Raw genomic sequence first — 16,120 nt, forward strand, 5'->3', positions numbered from 1 at the left:
ATTGGCTGAATTAGCATTTATTATACTTCAAGAAAACACTGATCATTCATATGTACTAATATCGATAGTAAATACATATTGAAAAATTCACTGCCAAAACGCTTATGACTTGGTGTAACATACAAAATATGTTAAAGCACTTTGACTTTGAACAGGCTGAACTTTTTCTGATTTGTCTTATTTGTTTTTCTTTTTGAGACTGGTATTTTTTTTATGTGCGCATTCTAGCTGGCATCACTATTTCTAAGTACAATCAATAAACTTGTACCATTAAAAGTGGTGATGATATTCATCGGATATTCACAAATCCGTGGACCACTGAAACAGCATTAAAAATGAATAAACGAATATTATCGTTGCAAGAATCGTGTCTAATTACGTTGCTTCGACATCACACTTCAGTTGAAGATATAAGTTTTGTTCCGTACAGGTTAATACAAAGTCTTTTAAGGAAAGTAAAGGCAGAGCAGCTTATAAGACTAGAACTAACCAATCCGTTAATCATTTTTGAAGACGATGAAATATGGCATAATCTAATAAAAAAGGATTTTGATCCCGAATTTACTTACCATTATACAAGTAAAAAGAGCGATGTATTACAGTATTTCAAACTCGCAATATCAGATGCTCTCTCCGATCATCCTGGTGCATCGTTCAGCAGCGATGTAACCATTGACGTATTGAAAAATTTTGTAGAACTGATACTGATAAGGAATGAATCAGGCTTATATCGTATTCCTTGCAGGTTAGTATATGAGAAGTTAAGGGAAGAAATATCAGAAAAGGATAAAAGAATTGCTGCAAAAGTCCGTGAGACAACGCAACGTATACAACAAGAGAAGAAACAAATACAGATAACGGCCATGAAGGAACCAGGTTCAGTCTTATCGCATAGATTAAAGAGTAAGCTTTTTGAATCGAAATCCAAAGTTTTCGTTGAGTCACTTAAGGACTCCCAGAAAAGACGACAGCAATTCAAAGCATCAACAGTTCGTATAGAAAAAAGAGTGGTACAAAGGGTCGCATTCGGTGGACAGGCTGGAGCATCTGATCATAAGCACCCTCAGATTTCCTGCCCTTCACCTGGAAAGAACATCATACAAAATTCTACAAATGAAACCTCCTTTGGTAGGGGAACTGGGCTTCCTACTGCTAACACGATCGATAGCAATATCACTACGACGGAAAGACCAATAGCTCAAAAGAGGCGTATGAGAGAACAGCCAAAAAAACAGAAGAAGTCACGTTTGTTTGGATCCCATAAATTATTACCCACTACACCATCTTCGACACCTGTATCTAAAGTATATATTCACGAACGTTAGGTACTTCCATGGCCATATTTATGGAAGCGACGTAACGGTCAATCAATTTTCATAAATAAATTATCGGAATATTTTGTTTAATGAATCTTTACCCTGTCTCTATCGGTTCTTAACACGTAACAGGCAAACATTGTTTGAGAATTTTCAATTATGAAGCGATAAGAAATACTTTATACATATATATTTGCCGCGAATATCGCACCTCTCTTAGAGAGAGCCAATCTGTGATAGTGACATTTTTCTTTCTTTCCTTCTTTCTTTCCTTGTCCGGGTAATGAAAATTCAACACCCGGGCGGCTCTAACGGAGTTGCGTTTATTTCCGCCAGAGAATTCCCCCACGGAAGCCATCTTGGTAGCCGCGAAATATTTCGGTCGAGATAATCATAGTCTTTCTTCCATACCATAGAGACAGGAAAAAAAACATTTCTTATTAAACCCGATGACTGTTCGTTATGTTTCTCGACGAGCTTTGTTTGGATTATAAAGCAAGGTGCACATCGAAAACTTGTTCAGGTTCGAATACTTTAAGAAGGTTATATAATTTTTTGAGATTCAATATTTCGAACCATTTTCTCAATTAGAGTGTTAGGCAGGGAGGCATATAAATAGTAAGGAGAGAATTTAGCGGGATTTAAATTGCTAGTTCAAATTGTTACAAGTTTCATAAGTTCTTTTTTACAGCCAGCATCAAACAACTTCTGCAAATCTTAATAAGCCACGCGATGTTTAAAAGGAAGCAAAAGAATGTGGAAACAGATTCCACCAAATGGATAAAGATTGAAGTGCCAATTGAGAATCCTCAATCGGATTTGACGCCGCCAACTCCAAGATTGCTAGAAGGAGAAGAATTGGTAAAATACAAAGCGGTATTGAAACACTTTTCCAACCCAGATTTGCTGATCCCTACCAAAGAAAAAAAAAATGCGAGTGATAACGAAATGAAACCATTGACCGATTTTGAGAAGGCGTGGCTAAGCAGAGAGTGTATAATGCGATACCTTAGAGCAACCAAATGGGATACGCAGGATTGTATCGATAGAATCTCGTTATCCATTGCATGGAGAAGAGAATTCGGAATCTCCAACTTTGGTGAAGAAAATGGTGACACTTTAACTTCAGATCTTGTAAGTCCTGAAGCTGTTACTGGTAAAGAGGTAATTTTAGGGTTTGATAATGACTGCAGACCAATTTTGTACTTGAAGCCAGGGAGACAAAATACACCTACGTCGCATAGACAAGTTCAGCACTTGGTTTTCATGCTAGAACGCGTCATAGACTTCATGCAACCAAGTCAAGATTCATTGGCCTTATTGATTGATTTTAAGGAGTACCCAGATGTTCCAAAAGTACAAGGAAATTCAAAAATTCCTCCATTGGGTGTTGGTAAACAGGTACTACACATTTTACAAACACACTATCCGGAAAGACTAGGAAAAGCCTTGTTAACTAATATACCTTGGCTGGCCTGGACATTTTTGAAACTAATTCATCCATTTATTGACCCATTAACCCGTGAGAAATTGGTATTTGATGAACCATTTTCTAAATACGTGCCTCAAAATCAACTTGAAACTTTGTATGGTGGAAACTTAGATTTTAAATATAATCACGAAGCTTATTGGCCTGTGTTGAAAGAAATAACAGCCAGAAAGAGAAGAAATTATTTGGAAAGATTTGAGAAATTCGGTAAGAAGATTGGATTGAGTGAATATGATTTGAGGGGGGACCATGATGAACTAAAATTTCCGGTTGATTGAGGATTTAAACTGGCAACATAAAGTCTCGAAGTTCTGCTCGAACTCTCCGAGAAATAGCATCGAATTAACATGTGAGCTTACAGAAACATTGAACGTCCTGTAAATACTAAAGGATATCTGTTTAATTTTTCACTAAGATATAACTAACTAACTATATAGAAAACAACTCTATAATAACGCTTTGTAATGTATTAACTCTTAAAATGGTTTCGCACACTTCCTTTTTTCTGTAATACCGGTGTGTGGAGATATCATAGTTTGCCAATCGATCGCGTACATTTGTTCTCCAGCCCCATTAAACGATTTAGCGAAAACTACTCCTAGTTGATTACTTGCAGTCGTAAGGTAATAATGTGTACCATCGCCCAACGATAAAACTTGTGCACGAATTATATCACCTGGTTTGAAACTTTCCATTACTTTTACTCTATCTCTATCAGTAGCTCTAACGTCTTGAGAGCGAATTATCCCTCTAAAAGTTTCCCCCAAATCAGCAGATGCCTGAGAGATTGAAAACGTTGCAGCACCAGATCCACCACCAGGAGCAGTAATTCCAGATCCATTACTTCCAATACCAGAATCTATCGGCAGAGGCGTAGTCTCTACTGCTAAGATATCTACTGTTATTCTTTGCAAATTGATTCTAGTTACTCTAGCTAGAACAACATCACCTTCGCGTGGAAGGTTATTAATAAATTGGTCATCGGTAAATTTGCTAGAGTGCATGTTACTATTTGATATTGAGACCAAAAATTGCTTGATTATTCTTCCCTCCTTCTCGATTTCAGAAGGAACGTTTTCCGAAAAGGTGGTCTCAGATTCATTGCCATTAGTTAATAAATCTTGTGAATCAGACGAAGATTCTTTTTCGATGGGTTCAACCACGATGGGACCTTTTAATGTAGCTACAATAGCATCTATGCGCTGAGAATTCATTTCAAATTGTTGGGTTTTACATCCGTGCCCCGGAATAAAACGATATATTATCTCTTGGTTGGTATCGTTGCTTGATTCAAATAATGGACATATAAGATCACCAGGGATAGCTTTTTCAGGGATGTTTTCAAGAGCAGTATCCATTTTGATGTTCTAATTAATTTACTCTGCTTGATCAGTTGTGCTATATACCTAAAAGAAAATATTCTTAATTTTTTTCAACGGTAGTATTTACCTCTTCTGGAAAGGTCATCTCAAGAGAACTTTTTTTACCTCTTCTATTTCATCCTTGATAATTTTTAAAGAAAGGGCTAATATAAAATGGGAAAGTTTAAAGCTAAAACTTCATCAATTCAGGGTAATAAGAAGAGTGCCCGAACTCAAATTTATGTCTATCATTCTATCTAAAGATAACCGCAGTGATAGACAAGCCTGCAAATGAGCCAATTATGATATGAAAACTATCATGCCATATTTAATTATATACTAATTAAAAGAAATGTGTATAACACTTCGAGTCTTCGTGGATTTCCATTTCAGCTTTTAATTCGTTGAGTTCCTCTTTAATCATTTGGGCTAGCTGAGGAGTCAGCTGATTACAGGTGGCCAAATCTGGATGTCTATCGTACTCAAGTTCACCATATGTCTCATATAAGACAATCTGAGAGGAAAATGTAACAAGCTTAGAAGGAAATTTTGATCTTTCGTCCGAAAAGTTGGAAAATTCATCTTGAGGATCTTGGAATCCACTTAAAGCTGAAATATCCATGTTACTGTTGAACTGTGGAGCTTTAAGTCCTCTGAATGACATCGATATAGGCCTGCTCATCGAATTAGTTACTTCAGGCATAAAAGCGCTGATTTTTGGAGATTCTTTATTAGTACGAATGTTGTTAAAGTCTTCATTTTCGAAATCTTCTTCGTCATTGCTATCGAGATTAGAAGTGTGTTTGAATCGAACAGAATCAGCCTTTGTAATTGCCTCTTGTGGATTTATATTTTGGACTTCAGAAATACTTGAAACTGCTTTTGGTTCACGGTCTTTAATAAATTCAGTTGTCTTACTTTGGGACACATCGGACTTGTCTGAAAAACTATTGACTTCATTAAAGAAAGAATCTGCAGCATCGGAATTTAAGCCGGGTTTCAGCAAACTATTGCTGGAAATTTTCCCAACTGGATTTAAAGTTTCGTATTTTGAGTTTTCTGAAGCATTGAGCTCAAAATTCAATTCAATGTCTTGACCAAAATCGATGATGCTAGCGAACTCCATAATATCAGAAATAAGTTCATTGTCATCATGATCACTTACCACTGTATTAGAGTTGAATGTTGCATTAGCAATCGAGGTTTTGTCATTAACTTCTTCTTCGTCAAACTCCATTGTTAGCTCATTTAACTTCTGCTCTATTGAACCGAAAGAAAAATCTCTTTTCTCTTCAGAAAAGGAAGTGACTTTCACATTTGCACTATCTTCCTCAAGAGAGTTAGAACTTCTACTTCGCATCTCTTCATAAGGACTTTCGAATCTTCCATTGCGTAGGATGCTATTAACTGGAGATTTGGTTAAATCTGGAGTCGCAAGAGGAGTTTTTGAGGCATCTGTTATGAACATGCCCTCCATTTTAGCATTTAATGATATATGATCGCTAAGGGATCTAGTGCGTAAAGATGATATCGAATTTCGTTGATTCGATTTTATTGACCTAGAACGTTCTAATGATACTATAGATTCAACCTCAGACGCATCTAGTGACTTGGGGAAAACATCTATTGGAAACTTTTCTTCTAGTTTTATCTCAGGAAGAGCTTTTTCGAAATCTAAAGGAGTAGGTTTTCGCTTTTGAGAACTATTATTGGGATCATGTAATTTGTTAGTATTCTTAGGTAGCGGTTGAGGATCCATAGGATGATCTGGTTTTGTACGTGTGTTAATAGAATTGTGTTTATTCTTTCTAAAGTTTCCAAAAATACTTGTACTACTCATAGATCTTTTAGCAGTCGATTTATCTACATCTCCACCTGATGATAATGTATGCTCCGAACTATTACCCCCTAAATTAAAACTATGAGAAGACGTGATTGTCTTTTCGGTGGTGGATTTAGGTTTCCTCCAGAAGTTTAATAAGCTTCTTCTACGTTTGGTTTTCACGTTCTCAGTCTTTTGTTTGCTAACTTCTTGAGGATTTGGTTTGGGAACCGAAATATTGTTATTAATTTCTTGTGGTATTTCCGGCTCATTCACTGGAAGTTTGGAAAGTGCAGTTTCATGTATTTCCGGCTTATTAACGATCGCAGAATTGTTCTTGTCAACAAAAGGATTGTATTTTGGTTTCGAGGCAGTTTTTTCAAATGATTCTTGTGAAAGCGTTTCCTCATGGATTATTGAACGCTTGACGACTGATTCATTATCATTAGTAGGATTATTGATGGGAGTATTGATGGGAGTGGTTTCGGTGCTATTGTTTGTGGATCCCTGTCTAACTCTCGGTGTCGATAAAAAGTCCGGTTGCTCCAGAGATTCCTGTAAAGGTATAGGATGTTTAAAAACGACAGCTTCATCATTATCAGCTAAGTCTATTAGGTTTGGAGATCCTAAGTCTGAGATATATTTATCATCTGTCTCTGTATGAATTTCAGAAGAGTCTTGCTCATCTTCTTGTATTGGTTCTTCCACTAAATTGGTGGATAATTTCCGTATCATCATATCGGCATGTTTAGTTTTTTCATTCAAAATACCTGCCAAAGCACTCAGAGATGGTGATGAAGTCATCTGAATTAGTCTTGTCTTTTGTTCAAATGGCTCTGAGATCGAGGCAGAATTATCGCTCTGTAGATAGTGTGAGGGTTTTGAAATTGTATTTACATTGTCATGCGATAGGGAGATTTCCGAAAATGTATGCCCTTCGGAGCTGGATACGTTAACATCAACTTCGTTTTCCATTTGGGTTACTTTCGGATAGTAATTGATTAACTTAAAATGTGTTATTCGCCCTGAACTAATGCTGTAAGAGACTGGAATGTGACGTGATCCGGTTTAGTAATATATTTATGCCCTTCAATAGTCAATTCGGATTTTATTTCAGCTCACTAAGGGATAATACAGAACGAATGATGAATATACGTTTCACACTGGGATCAGAGGATGTTTAAAGTACCGAAGTGAATTCTACTTTTGGATCAAACAGTACTTTTACACAATCGTTAACTCTCCGATAATAGAGAATCTAACGCGTATTCAAAAATAAGTGAAAGAGCTTTTTTTTTTTTTTTTTTTTTTTTTTTTCGCCATGCATTTATGATGAAGTTTCGTGGCGACTTTGCAGAGAGAATAAGCAAAAAAGATGACAAAGTATGGGCATTGTAAGACAATTTAGTATATAGTTATTCCAGTTCTAACTTATCCAAATTATATGAACAGAAGTCAAATAGGTCTTAAACCAAACAATTTCAAAATTGATATTATAGCACTCTTAACTCTTCGTTCTTTTTTATCTCTTGAAAATATAGAAAACGTAATAAATATATAGAAAGTTTCAATATATTTTCTACATAATTACACATTCTTCAGGACCTGCCATTGTTGGTTGAGTGCTAGGTTTCGTTTTATTCTTATTTTTTAGCCTGCTTGAGAAAAAGCGTTTTTCAGTAGACGAAGAGGGTGTATGCTTTTTACTTTTAGTGCTTTCGGCAGGTATTGAATGACTAGGTGTATGGACAGGATTAATCAATTTTTTCTGGGGATATCCAGGGAAATCAGGAAGCATTGTAATAGAGTGGGAGCTCATATTATCACTAATTGGAATTTTTGTGGTTGTTGTGTTCTCTATTAGATTAGGGACAGGTAAATGTAGTTCGTTTTCGGCAAAATCTACTTTTAATATAGGATCAATGCCGAATTGTAAAATACTATTCGCTAAGTATGAGTAAAGTCTGGCCCAAGTTTCCTCTAATTCAAAGGTACAATAAACACCAAATCTATCCCTTATAGTTCTTAAAAAAGCTATACCCATCATCTCAAATTGAGGAGGGTGAATACCTAATACTCTAGCATGTCTCTTACCTAGGTTATTCAAGTAAGCTTCCATAGCAGTTAAGTCTTCAAGATTATTGATGGCCATGGTTAATACACCGGCAAATGCAGTAGCTTGATGTTTTAATGATGGGTATAGCTTCTCGAGATCGGGGTCCATCGAAAGGAAATTGGAGTAAAACTGAGCACAAAATAAAGAGCTAGATATGGAGCTAGAGGCCATGGTTGTAGTTTGTGGAGCGTTTTTTACGGTATTGATACTACCATGTGCACTTCTTCCTGTTGGGACTCTTTGTAACATAGATTTTTTGCTCGATTCCACTAAATTAGAAGCCTGTCCTTGGGATATCGATGATGATCTGCTACTTTTGAAGACGCGTTTAAAGAACGAGGATGACTTGTTATCTACAGATCCTTCATCTGATAAGAGAATATTCCATGAATCCCTAATTAATTTTATTTCTCTTTTAGTTAAATTTAAAACGATCTTGTACCTGATACCATCCATTACATTGGACGAAAGCGACTGTGCATTAGAAGTTTGAGATATTAATTCGATAACATCTTCAGAGGAGGACGAAGAAATTGTGTTTAAAGAGTTGGAGGTGCTGATATGAGAAGTGGTTTTTTCAAGGTCAGTAGATTCATTATGTTGGTGAAAAAGGTATGCCTCCAAAGAGCTATTTCCAATGGTATTTGTATCGATGAAGGACTCGTCAGAATCCAAGTCAGCAGGAATGAAAGCGATTTGAGAAATATCCAATGGATCATATACTGTTGTCCTTTTACTGTTAGACATTTTTGAAGGGTTGGCTTTTGACTATGTTATTCCTACCGGTAGTTATAGCCAAATGTGATGTTATTATCAAAATATATGGAATGACCCTTCAAACCTTGCTTCTGACACAAAGGTTCAAAAAAGGAAGAGAACAGCACAATCAGCACAAGTGACACGCTATAAATGATAAAGTAGAGATTCTTTTTTGCATGAAAGTAACATTTCCCTGTCAAATGACCGTTACACTTGCCTTTACAATGGTACTAAAGATAATTTTTTAAATCGTAAGCTTTTTTTTTATTGGAGAAATGAAAAATCTACAAGAACTGCTTTTTAGGTTGTATTGTCCTTCCTATTGAGAAAAAAACCGAAACTATTTATCATATGAACAAATTCTTGACTAAATAACACACTCTAAGCTACTTAGCATTGATCATTCAGTTGAAAAAAGATGGATGGAATAGCTTTCTTGATACTCCAGTATTGAAACGCTGCTGCAATGCTGGCAACTAAAATACTTTCAAGTTATTTCTTGATTATGGGTTCACATCACGTGCAGCTTATCAAAAGTAAAAACTCTTTTATGTTCAAAGGATTTCGCAGCTTATATAAGCACTATTGAATAAACCTGATGGAAATATCCATTAAAAGTTCATACTGACGATCTGCCCGTTTGTATGCGCTTCTATTTTTTATGTTTTAAGGGTAAAATTTTAAAAATCCCACTTGATTGTCTCCCAGATCAAAAGGTAACAGTCAATTGAACACAAAGCGTGGGTACGTTCAAACGAATACCCACGCTTTAAGATGAATTGTGGTATGAAATAGCACAATAATGAATTGATAGCAGAACCAAAATTAAGGGAAAAAAAATATTTTTTCTCGTACAGCAACGGCTAGCTATCTATCTACCGACAGCATTACCAGTACTTCAGAAGCTATCACTCGAAAATGAGTTCTCCCTATATTCAATAATAAATAACTTTACTCCCCTTGAACTACAATCGGACTTCCTATTTGAGATATTAAAAGGTTTTTTACACCATTTCCTACTTTCGTAAATTATATCTTGAATTTGGAATTAGACTCCAGTGCGAAATTGCTCACTAATGGTACTAATTCTTTTTTTATGTACAGGATGCAGTGTTTTTATTGAAGCGAGCATAATAATGATGTACAGTATTTTGGTCCCTTACTTTTTTTTTGCGCAGATGCATGAAAATCTTTTCAACCTTCTACGTGGCTTACTGACTTCTTTATTTTTTTCGCCGAAAATGCGAGATATCTTTTCTCGACGCTAGGTTAATACGCATGAAGTAACGTGAACGTGTAAAGCAATAGAAATCATGTTACTGATGGAAAAAAAATGCAGAATGATTTCCCATTAGTTAATAACAGTGACCGAAGGTAAGTTCCTGTTTTTTTGCTCTTCTCGATAACCTCTAGTTGACATTAAAAAAGCCAGAAGAATTCCATTCTCAGAACGCTTAGAAAAAGAAAGAAAAATGGAGCAGGTCCTCACTTCCTGTTTCTAAGTGTATGCAGATGATAATTAATTGAACTTTCGTTTATAGAAGCTGAATATTATTGAACATCTAAAAAGAAATAAATTAGAAGATTTTTATTTGAACAGTTGACGACTTAATTAAAATCTAATAATGCCCATACGACGAATACTCAAATTCTAGCATCATAGGTAGCTAAATTATAACCGTATCTATGGGCGTTTGAAGTATAGCATGGCTCCCTTGAAACGGTACGTTGTTAAGATCATTGTTGTTTTTCGTATACTTTTTTTTTCCTTCTTCTTGGTGTACTGTACTTTTTGTCCCTTGTATATTACCGTAGCGCCTGTGTAAAATCGAAGTACATGTTACCAAAGTACACATATCTACTGGGCTTAATTACAAAAGACAAAATTACAATGCAATGTGTCTAGACTTGAACCTGATGTACATATGGATGTTTCTCTATTTGTGAGTTTTCACCCATTTTTTTGGTTTCGAGTTTATTGAATAAAGGTCGCTGAAATGCTACTCAAATAATATTGATCCACTCTGATGTCAGCGTATAAAAGAATGCATCATATCATCAAACAATTGGAAATGAACATCTTGTATCAGCTTTAAGAAGTATTTCATAAATGATACTAATATAACAAAGTTAACTAAAGATTGATAATTCAAAACGAGAAAAAACATTGGATAGCATTGCAGTATAACCCAGCAATTCACGAACAACTCTTAAGATAAAAGATGTATAAAATTGCCAGGTTTTTTGGTAACCCCGGTGTGCGCACAGATATAAAGCAACAAGCACCTATTCCTTGTGATCGAAGGCAAGATGACTCTAAAAAGGGCTTAGAAGAGATCATTAGTAAAGAAATTGAAACTGACTCTGAATCTTCTTTAAATTCTGTTCTTGGACAAGTTCATGTTGAACAAAGTGGTGATATTATTACCTCTATTGGGTTTACAGGCTTGAGAAAGGGTAAAATGGATAAAGCTCTGGATAAGTTAGTAGAATATGCTGGTTCAGTATTCACATTTGTGCTAATGTGGATTATAATGATTATATGGGTGATCATGGGAATAGTTTCGTCTGCATCTTCTAACTGGCAAGTTGTTATGCAAGATGGGCAATCTATTCAATGTTATATTTGGGACACTCTATTGATGAGACAGCAGTTAATGTCTGCACATGAGCACGTATGTGTTTGTGCTGAATTAAAATCGCGTTTAACTATATTCAAAAAGCTGATGTATAGCATTGCTAGTTCTTCTGAGAAGACAGATTCAGACATCGAAGAAACCTTGTACGACGATATTCCAGAAGTGACGGCCGATTTACAGAACAAGACCTGGTATGATAGATTGTCATCGAATATTGCACACGTTATAGGTTCCTGGTATTTTATTGTTATTTATTGGGCAGGAATATGTGTATGGATAGGTTGCGGTGCCTTATATCTCGATGCAAACAACGATCCTCCTTACACCGGTGAAACAACAGGGTCCAATCCTAAAAAAACAAGGTTCGGAAACATGTGGCAAATGTATATCAACACTGCAACAGCCGTACTGATGTTCTTTTGTACTATATTCTTGCAGAACTTAAGGGCAAGACATGATAGGTTTGTTGCCAAATTCATTAGAGAGATATTTGAAATTGATTTGAAAATTGATGTACTCTTAAGAGATGAAGCCAATGATTATTTTACTGAATCAGATGTGGTATGCATTAAGAGACAAAAGAGAAATAGAGCAGATTTTTTAATAGATTGGTACGGTGATGTTGTTGGCACTGGTATCGGTGTGTTGTTGGCTATAGCAGTTCTAACAGCATGGATTGCAGTTGGCCATCTTATGGACTATAGTGATAACTGGTGGTTAATTATAGGTACCTACACCGGTTTAGTTGGATTTTTCGATGGGTTCGTTATTAGACAGAATTATTTCCGTATTGTGAACCATGAGCAGGAAAACTATTCAAGCGTTTTATCTGAGGAATATGAATTGTATAGCATATTGGGTATTCAATGTCCCAAAAATCTCAGCGAAATTCCAGTCCAAGCCGATAAATCAGTAACCTACAGAGTTTCAGTATTTATCAATAAGATATGTTCAAGTAAATGGAGTGTGTTAGCGTCTCTCCTTATAATTATTGGACTAATATCTGTTGCCTCTGGTATGCATTGGAGTCAAACGGGACAACTTTTAGCAAATACCCCGACAATGATTATAGAAGGGTTTTTCCTATTAATCCTTCTTCAAGCTCATAACTGGGCCGATATTGAACGCAGGGCAGAAATTTCGTTACTGCACAGTAGAAAAACATTTATGCTAACCTATCTGGAAAAAAAGTTCAAAAGAAAAGCAATAGACATAAACTTAAACTGAAAAAAAATATATTTTTGTTAACTTTGATGGATAATTTTGCTTGTTGTTTTCTAGAAAATGTTTTCTCATGATGAGTTTTCGTATCTATGATTTTTTTAACTACTTCTTCTTTTGACAATTTAAATATTTTAACAAAGTTGTCAACTACCTCGAGTATTGATATCGATACCATTCCATGCATTGGCGATTTTAAACACCTTTAGAGTACCGAAAAGCATTTTTATATGAAAATAGTGTCCAATGCATAAATGATCATCCTTGTATATAATTTCTTTTGGTCATAATGTGTTTAGCTCTCGGTTCTTTATCTTTCCGATTGTTATTTTAGTTTAACTTCATATAGGAGCCCAGTACAATGACAGTTTCTGTAGTATAAAGCAGTCCAGCGTTTTGTAACGATTGATGTAGGTACAATAGTATTATCGCCATCAACAGGATAGCCTGCCCTGGTATAGGTTCCACATCTACAACATTTCTTTATTACAGAGCGTCCTTTAATATTGACATGTTCACTAGTCACGTCATCATATACAACATCAGGCACATTCAATCCTGATGAAGATTTGTTGTCATAAATAAGTAACCCTTCAGATATTGGTTTTTGTAATTCCAGAACTTCACGATCGAATTTTTCCTCCCAGCGTAAGTTAAGAAATGAGGTTTCAGTAAAAAAGACAACAGCTAAATTAACATGTGGTAATAGAAATTTGAGAGCAGCCGTACGTAAGATTTTGTCAAAATCTGAAAGACTCTCTGGAGCAATACCTTTAATCAAAAAATCTGCCTCATATCTCTGCTGCACAATCACTGTACTTTGGTCGACTTCGTTAATCTTACTTCCAAATTCTGAAATGAATGTCGCAAAAGAATCCAAGTTGACAGTACAATCATTAATAACCTTTCTAAAAAACTGAGAAGATTCGTTTAGTATTGGAAATGCTGTCTCGGGAAATTTTACCATTATATTTGCAATATTTTTTAGTTCCCCAATAACCTTAAACATGAGGTGTCGTATGATTCTTGATCCAAATAATGTTATCAAAAAGCTTTTATCAAAGTAGGAAGCGTTATTGACAGCCAATATTAATTGCTGCGTGACATATGATATGAACATTACGATCCATTTCGCGGATGGTAACAATGAATAAATCAAATCCTGTTTAGAAAAGGCAAATTGGAAAACTTTTCCGTTGGGCAACATATTGATATTTGACGTATGTTGTATCATTGCCTGAACGTTCCTTGCCACACCATTGAAAGCAATATTCATGTTTCTCAATTTCATTGCAATATATCCTACTGAGTAGATGTTCTTACTTGCAGAGATGTGAGGGCCCAACTCCATTTGCAGTAGTAAAATATTCTGGACAGCTTTTGACTGTAAAGCCTTATCTAACGTCCCTTTGGTACCATCTAGGACTAGTCCATATAGCCCAAATATAGTTGAGATGAGAAGAGAGATGAAGTTAATTGCTCGATCGGGATCAAGTTCCTGTAGTCTAAGGACATGAGTTTTGATGGTTATAGTTATATCTTCACCTGAAAAGTTTCTGTGGCTTAAAATAACGAAAACCAAAGCCAATCCTGTGGCATGAACTTGGTCACGACTTTGGTCGCTAACGACGTCATTCACTGCAGCTCTAAATATAGGAAGAGGTTTTTCGTAGTATTTTATTAACGTTCCTCCCATTGATGGAGATATGATACTCCATTCGATATTAGATTGTGTCGGTATATTTTGATATTTGAAGCCAACCGAAAACATGGAAGGTATGAATGGTTTGTCATAGATATCAGAGTTTTTGTCGATAGTATCGCTCTGAAGTTTCCAATTGTTGCGGCTATAAATATCAATCTCGCCACTCTCATACTCAAAAGCAGCTGAAATGCAGAGGTCTTCGGCACTAATACTCTTCAATACCTGCTTTAATTCCATTGTTTCTATGACCTTTAGAGAATACTGTGCTGTTCTTTGAGATACTGGAGTGATGTTTAGGATCTCAGAAAAAGATTCATCTAAAGAGTTTTGGCTAAGTTGGTAACGTTTTACAATAGAACGAAATGTTGAGATATTTTCACCTTTGTTTATTAACCGATATGTTATTAGAATTTCAGGCTTCGAATTAGGGATTGGAGTACGAGATAGTATTTTCAAATTAGATATTTTTATCAAATTTGATGATTTATAGGTTGTTTCGGGTTTCAGTTCATAAATGTGGCTTAAGTGTAATATTGGATCATTTACGGTACCGCCGTTATTGTTCCAGTCAACTTTCAGCTTATAAAAATCAATATTTTGCGTAGAGTTTGAAAAAGCACCAATGATGAAGCACTGGTCCTCATCCATATGTGCAATTGAAGCCTTTTCTAACCATTCAAATTCATTCTGCCTTGAACCTTGGTTTATTTGTAATGATATCTTTTTGAAGTCCTTTGAATTTGACAGCTGGTACCAAAAGTCTATTACACCATTTGTTCTTATAGCGACAAATGCATGTTTCACAGAAGCGGGATGAAAAACACCGATTGGAGTGCAGTTTTGGATATGATTTTTATAAAAAGGTGGGTCTGTATGAGGAGTTTTCATGGCCCCTAACGGTGTAAGAATTGGTTTGGAATTCCCACACCATTGAAAATCTAGTATCCTTGTCATATACTCCTTCTTTGTCTCCTTTCTTTCTAGTTTAGTAATAGTTTTATTTTCATTACTACCATTGGTTGGGACGAGGTGTAAAAACTTATTATGAACTTTGAATACGGTATCTTGGAACAGCATGGACAACGAATCATATGTGGTATTTCCTTCTTCGTTTAGGCTTGCTGCTAAAATTGTTAGGTTACCAATTGAGTCAGATATAGCCAGTAATTCACCTCCGAGCAAAGACCAGTTATTCCATTTAACAAAATCAATGTCATAAAAAAACTGAGTTTGTTTTGAATTACTAGAACTTGAAGAGATATTATTCGAGATATCATCATACATATGAGTATGAATCAAGTAATGATATGGGTCATGGAATTTCCAATTGGTCCCGTTAACGGTTTCTAAAAAAGTTAAGGAAAGATTGCAGTCTGGTCTGGAATTCTCAGAATATGCAATAAGTCCCGTTTTGGACCAGCTAGCAGAAGAGAATTTTCTCTCCAAAGCTCTAGATTCATTGCTAGATTCGGATATCAGTGGCATTATGCTGACTTGCTGTTAACCGTTGCTCCTTTACATAGTATTCCCTTCCAGGAGTAATGAATTTTAATAAACATATCTAATAGTAGCTTCACCAACTATTTCAATTTTTTGTTTTATTTTTTAATCTTGATTGAATTAGCACATACTATTTATTATTGTATTCATAATTGAATTTAATGGTCGATAAGAAAAACAATGTAGAAGAAA

The 16,120-nt window shown here is 35.5% G+C and overlaps 7 protein-coding genes across 7 annotated transcripts; 3 read left to right on the top strand and 4 right to left on the bottom strand.

The window, feature by feature from the left end:
• Positions 1-335: 335 nt before the first annotated feature.
• ELA1 (elongin A) lies at positions 336-1,325 on the top strand (the record flags this gene model as incomplete). The annotated part of the gene is made up of 1 exon (XM_022820624.1): positions 336-1,325. One exon carries the CDS (start codon positions 336-338, stop codon positions 1,323-1,325), a length of 990 nt encoding a protein of 329 aa, XP_022677069.1.
• A 723-nt stretch (positions 1,326-2,048) lies between these two features.
• PDR16 (phosphatidylinositol transporter) lies at positions 2,049-3,083 on the top strand (the record flags this gene model as incomplete). The annotated part of the gene is made up of 1 exon (XM_022820625.1): positions 2,049-3,083. The coding sequence occupies one exon, from the start codon at positions 2,049-2,051 to the stop codon at positions 3,081-3,083; it is 1,035 nt and encodes a 344-aa protein (XP_022677070.1).
• Positions 3,084-3,281: 198 nt separating this feature from the next.
• On the bottom strand, positions 3,282-4,163 carry CSL4 (exosome non-catalytic core subunit CSL4; the record flags this gene model as incomplete). The annotated part of the gene is made up of 1 exon (XM_022820626.1): positions 3,282-4,163. One exon carries the CDS (start codon positions 4,161-4,163, stop codon positions 3,282-3,284), a length of 882 nt encoding a protein of 293 aa, XP_022677071.1.
• A 346-nt stretch (positions 4,164-4,509) lies between these two features.
• BNI4 (Bni4p) lies at positions 4,510-6,963 on the bottom strand (the record flags this gene model as incomplete). The annotated part of the gene is made up of 1 exon (XM_022820627.1): positions 4,510-6,963. One exon carries the CDS (start codon positions 6,961-6,963, stop codon positions 4,510-4,512), a length of 2,454 nt encoding a protein of 817 aa, XP_022677072.1.
• Positions 6,964-7,567: 604 nt separating this feature from the next.
• On the bottom strand, positions 7,568-8,851 carry KLMA_50624 (uncharacterized protein; the record flags this gene model as incomplete). The annotated part of the gene is made up of 1 exon (XM_022820628.1): positions 7,568-8,851. The coding sequence occupies one exon, from the start codon at positions 8,849-8,851 to the stop codon at positions 7,568-7,570; it is 1,284 nt and encodes a 427-aa protein (XP_022677073.1).
• Positions 8,852-11,085: 2,234 nt separating this feature from the next.
• On the top strand, positions 11,086-12,729 carry FET4 (Fet4p; the record flags this gene model as incomplete). The annotated part of the gene is made up of 1 exon (XM_022820630.1): positions 11,086-12,729. The coding sequence occupies one exon, from the start codon at positions 11,086-11,088 to the stop codon at positions 12,727-12,729; it is 1,644 nt and encodes a 547-aa protein (XP_022677074.1).
• Positions 12,730-13,048: 319 nt separating this feature from the next.
• SIN4 (Sin4p) lies at positions 13,049-15,913 on the bottom strand (the record flags this gene model as incomplete). The annotated part of the gene is made up of 1 exon (XM_022820631.1): positions 13,049-15,913. The coding sequence occupies one exon, from the start codon at positions 15,911-15,913 to the stop codon at positions 13,049-13,051; it is 2,865 nt and encodes a 954-aa protein (XP_022677075.1).
• Between the last annotated feature and the right edge of the window lie 207 nt (positions 15,914-16,120).

Source organism: Kluyveromyces marxianus, chromosome 5 (assembly GCF_001417885.1).
Source record: "Kluyveromyces marxianus DMKU3-1042 DNA, complete genome, chromosome 5".
In the NCBI taxonomy this organism is placed as follows: domain Eukaryota; kingdom Fungi; phylum Ascomycota; class Saccharomycetes; order Saccharomycetales; family Saccharomycetaceae; genus Kluyveromyces; species Kluyveromyces marxianus.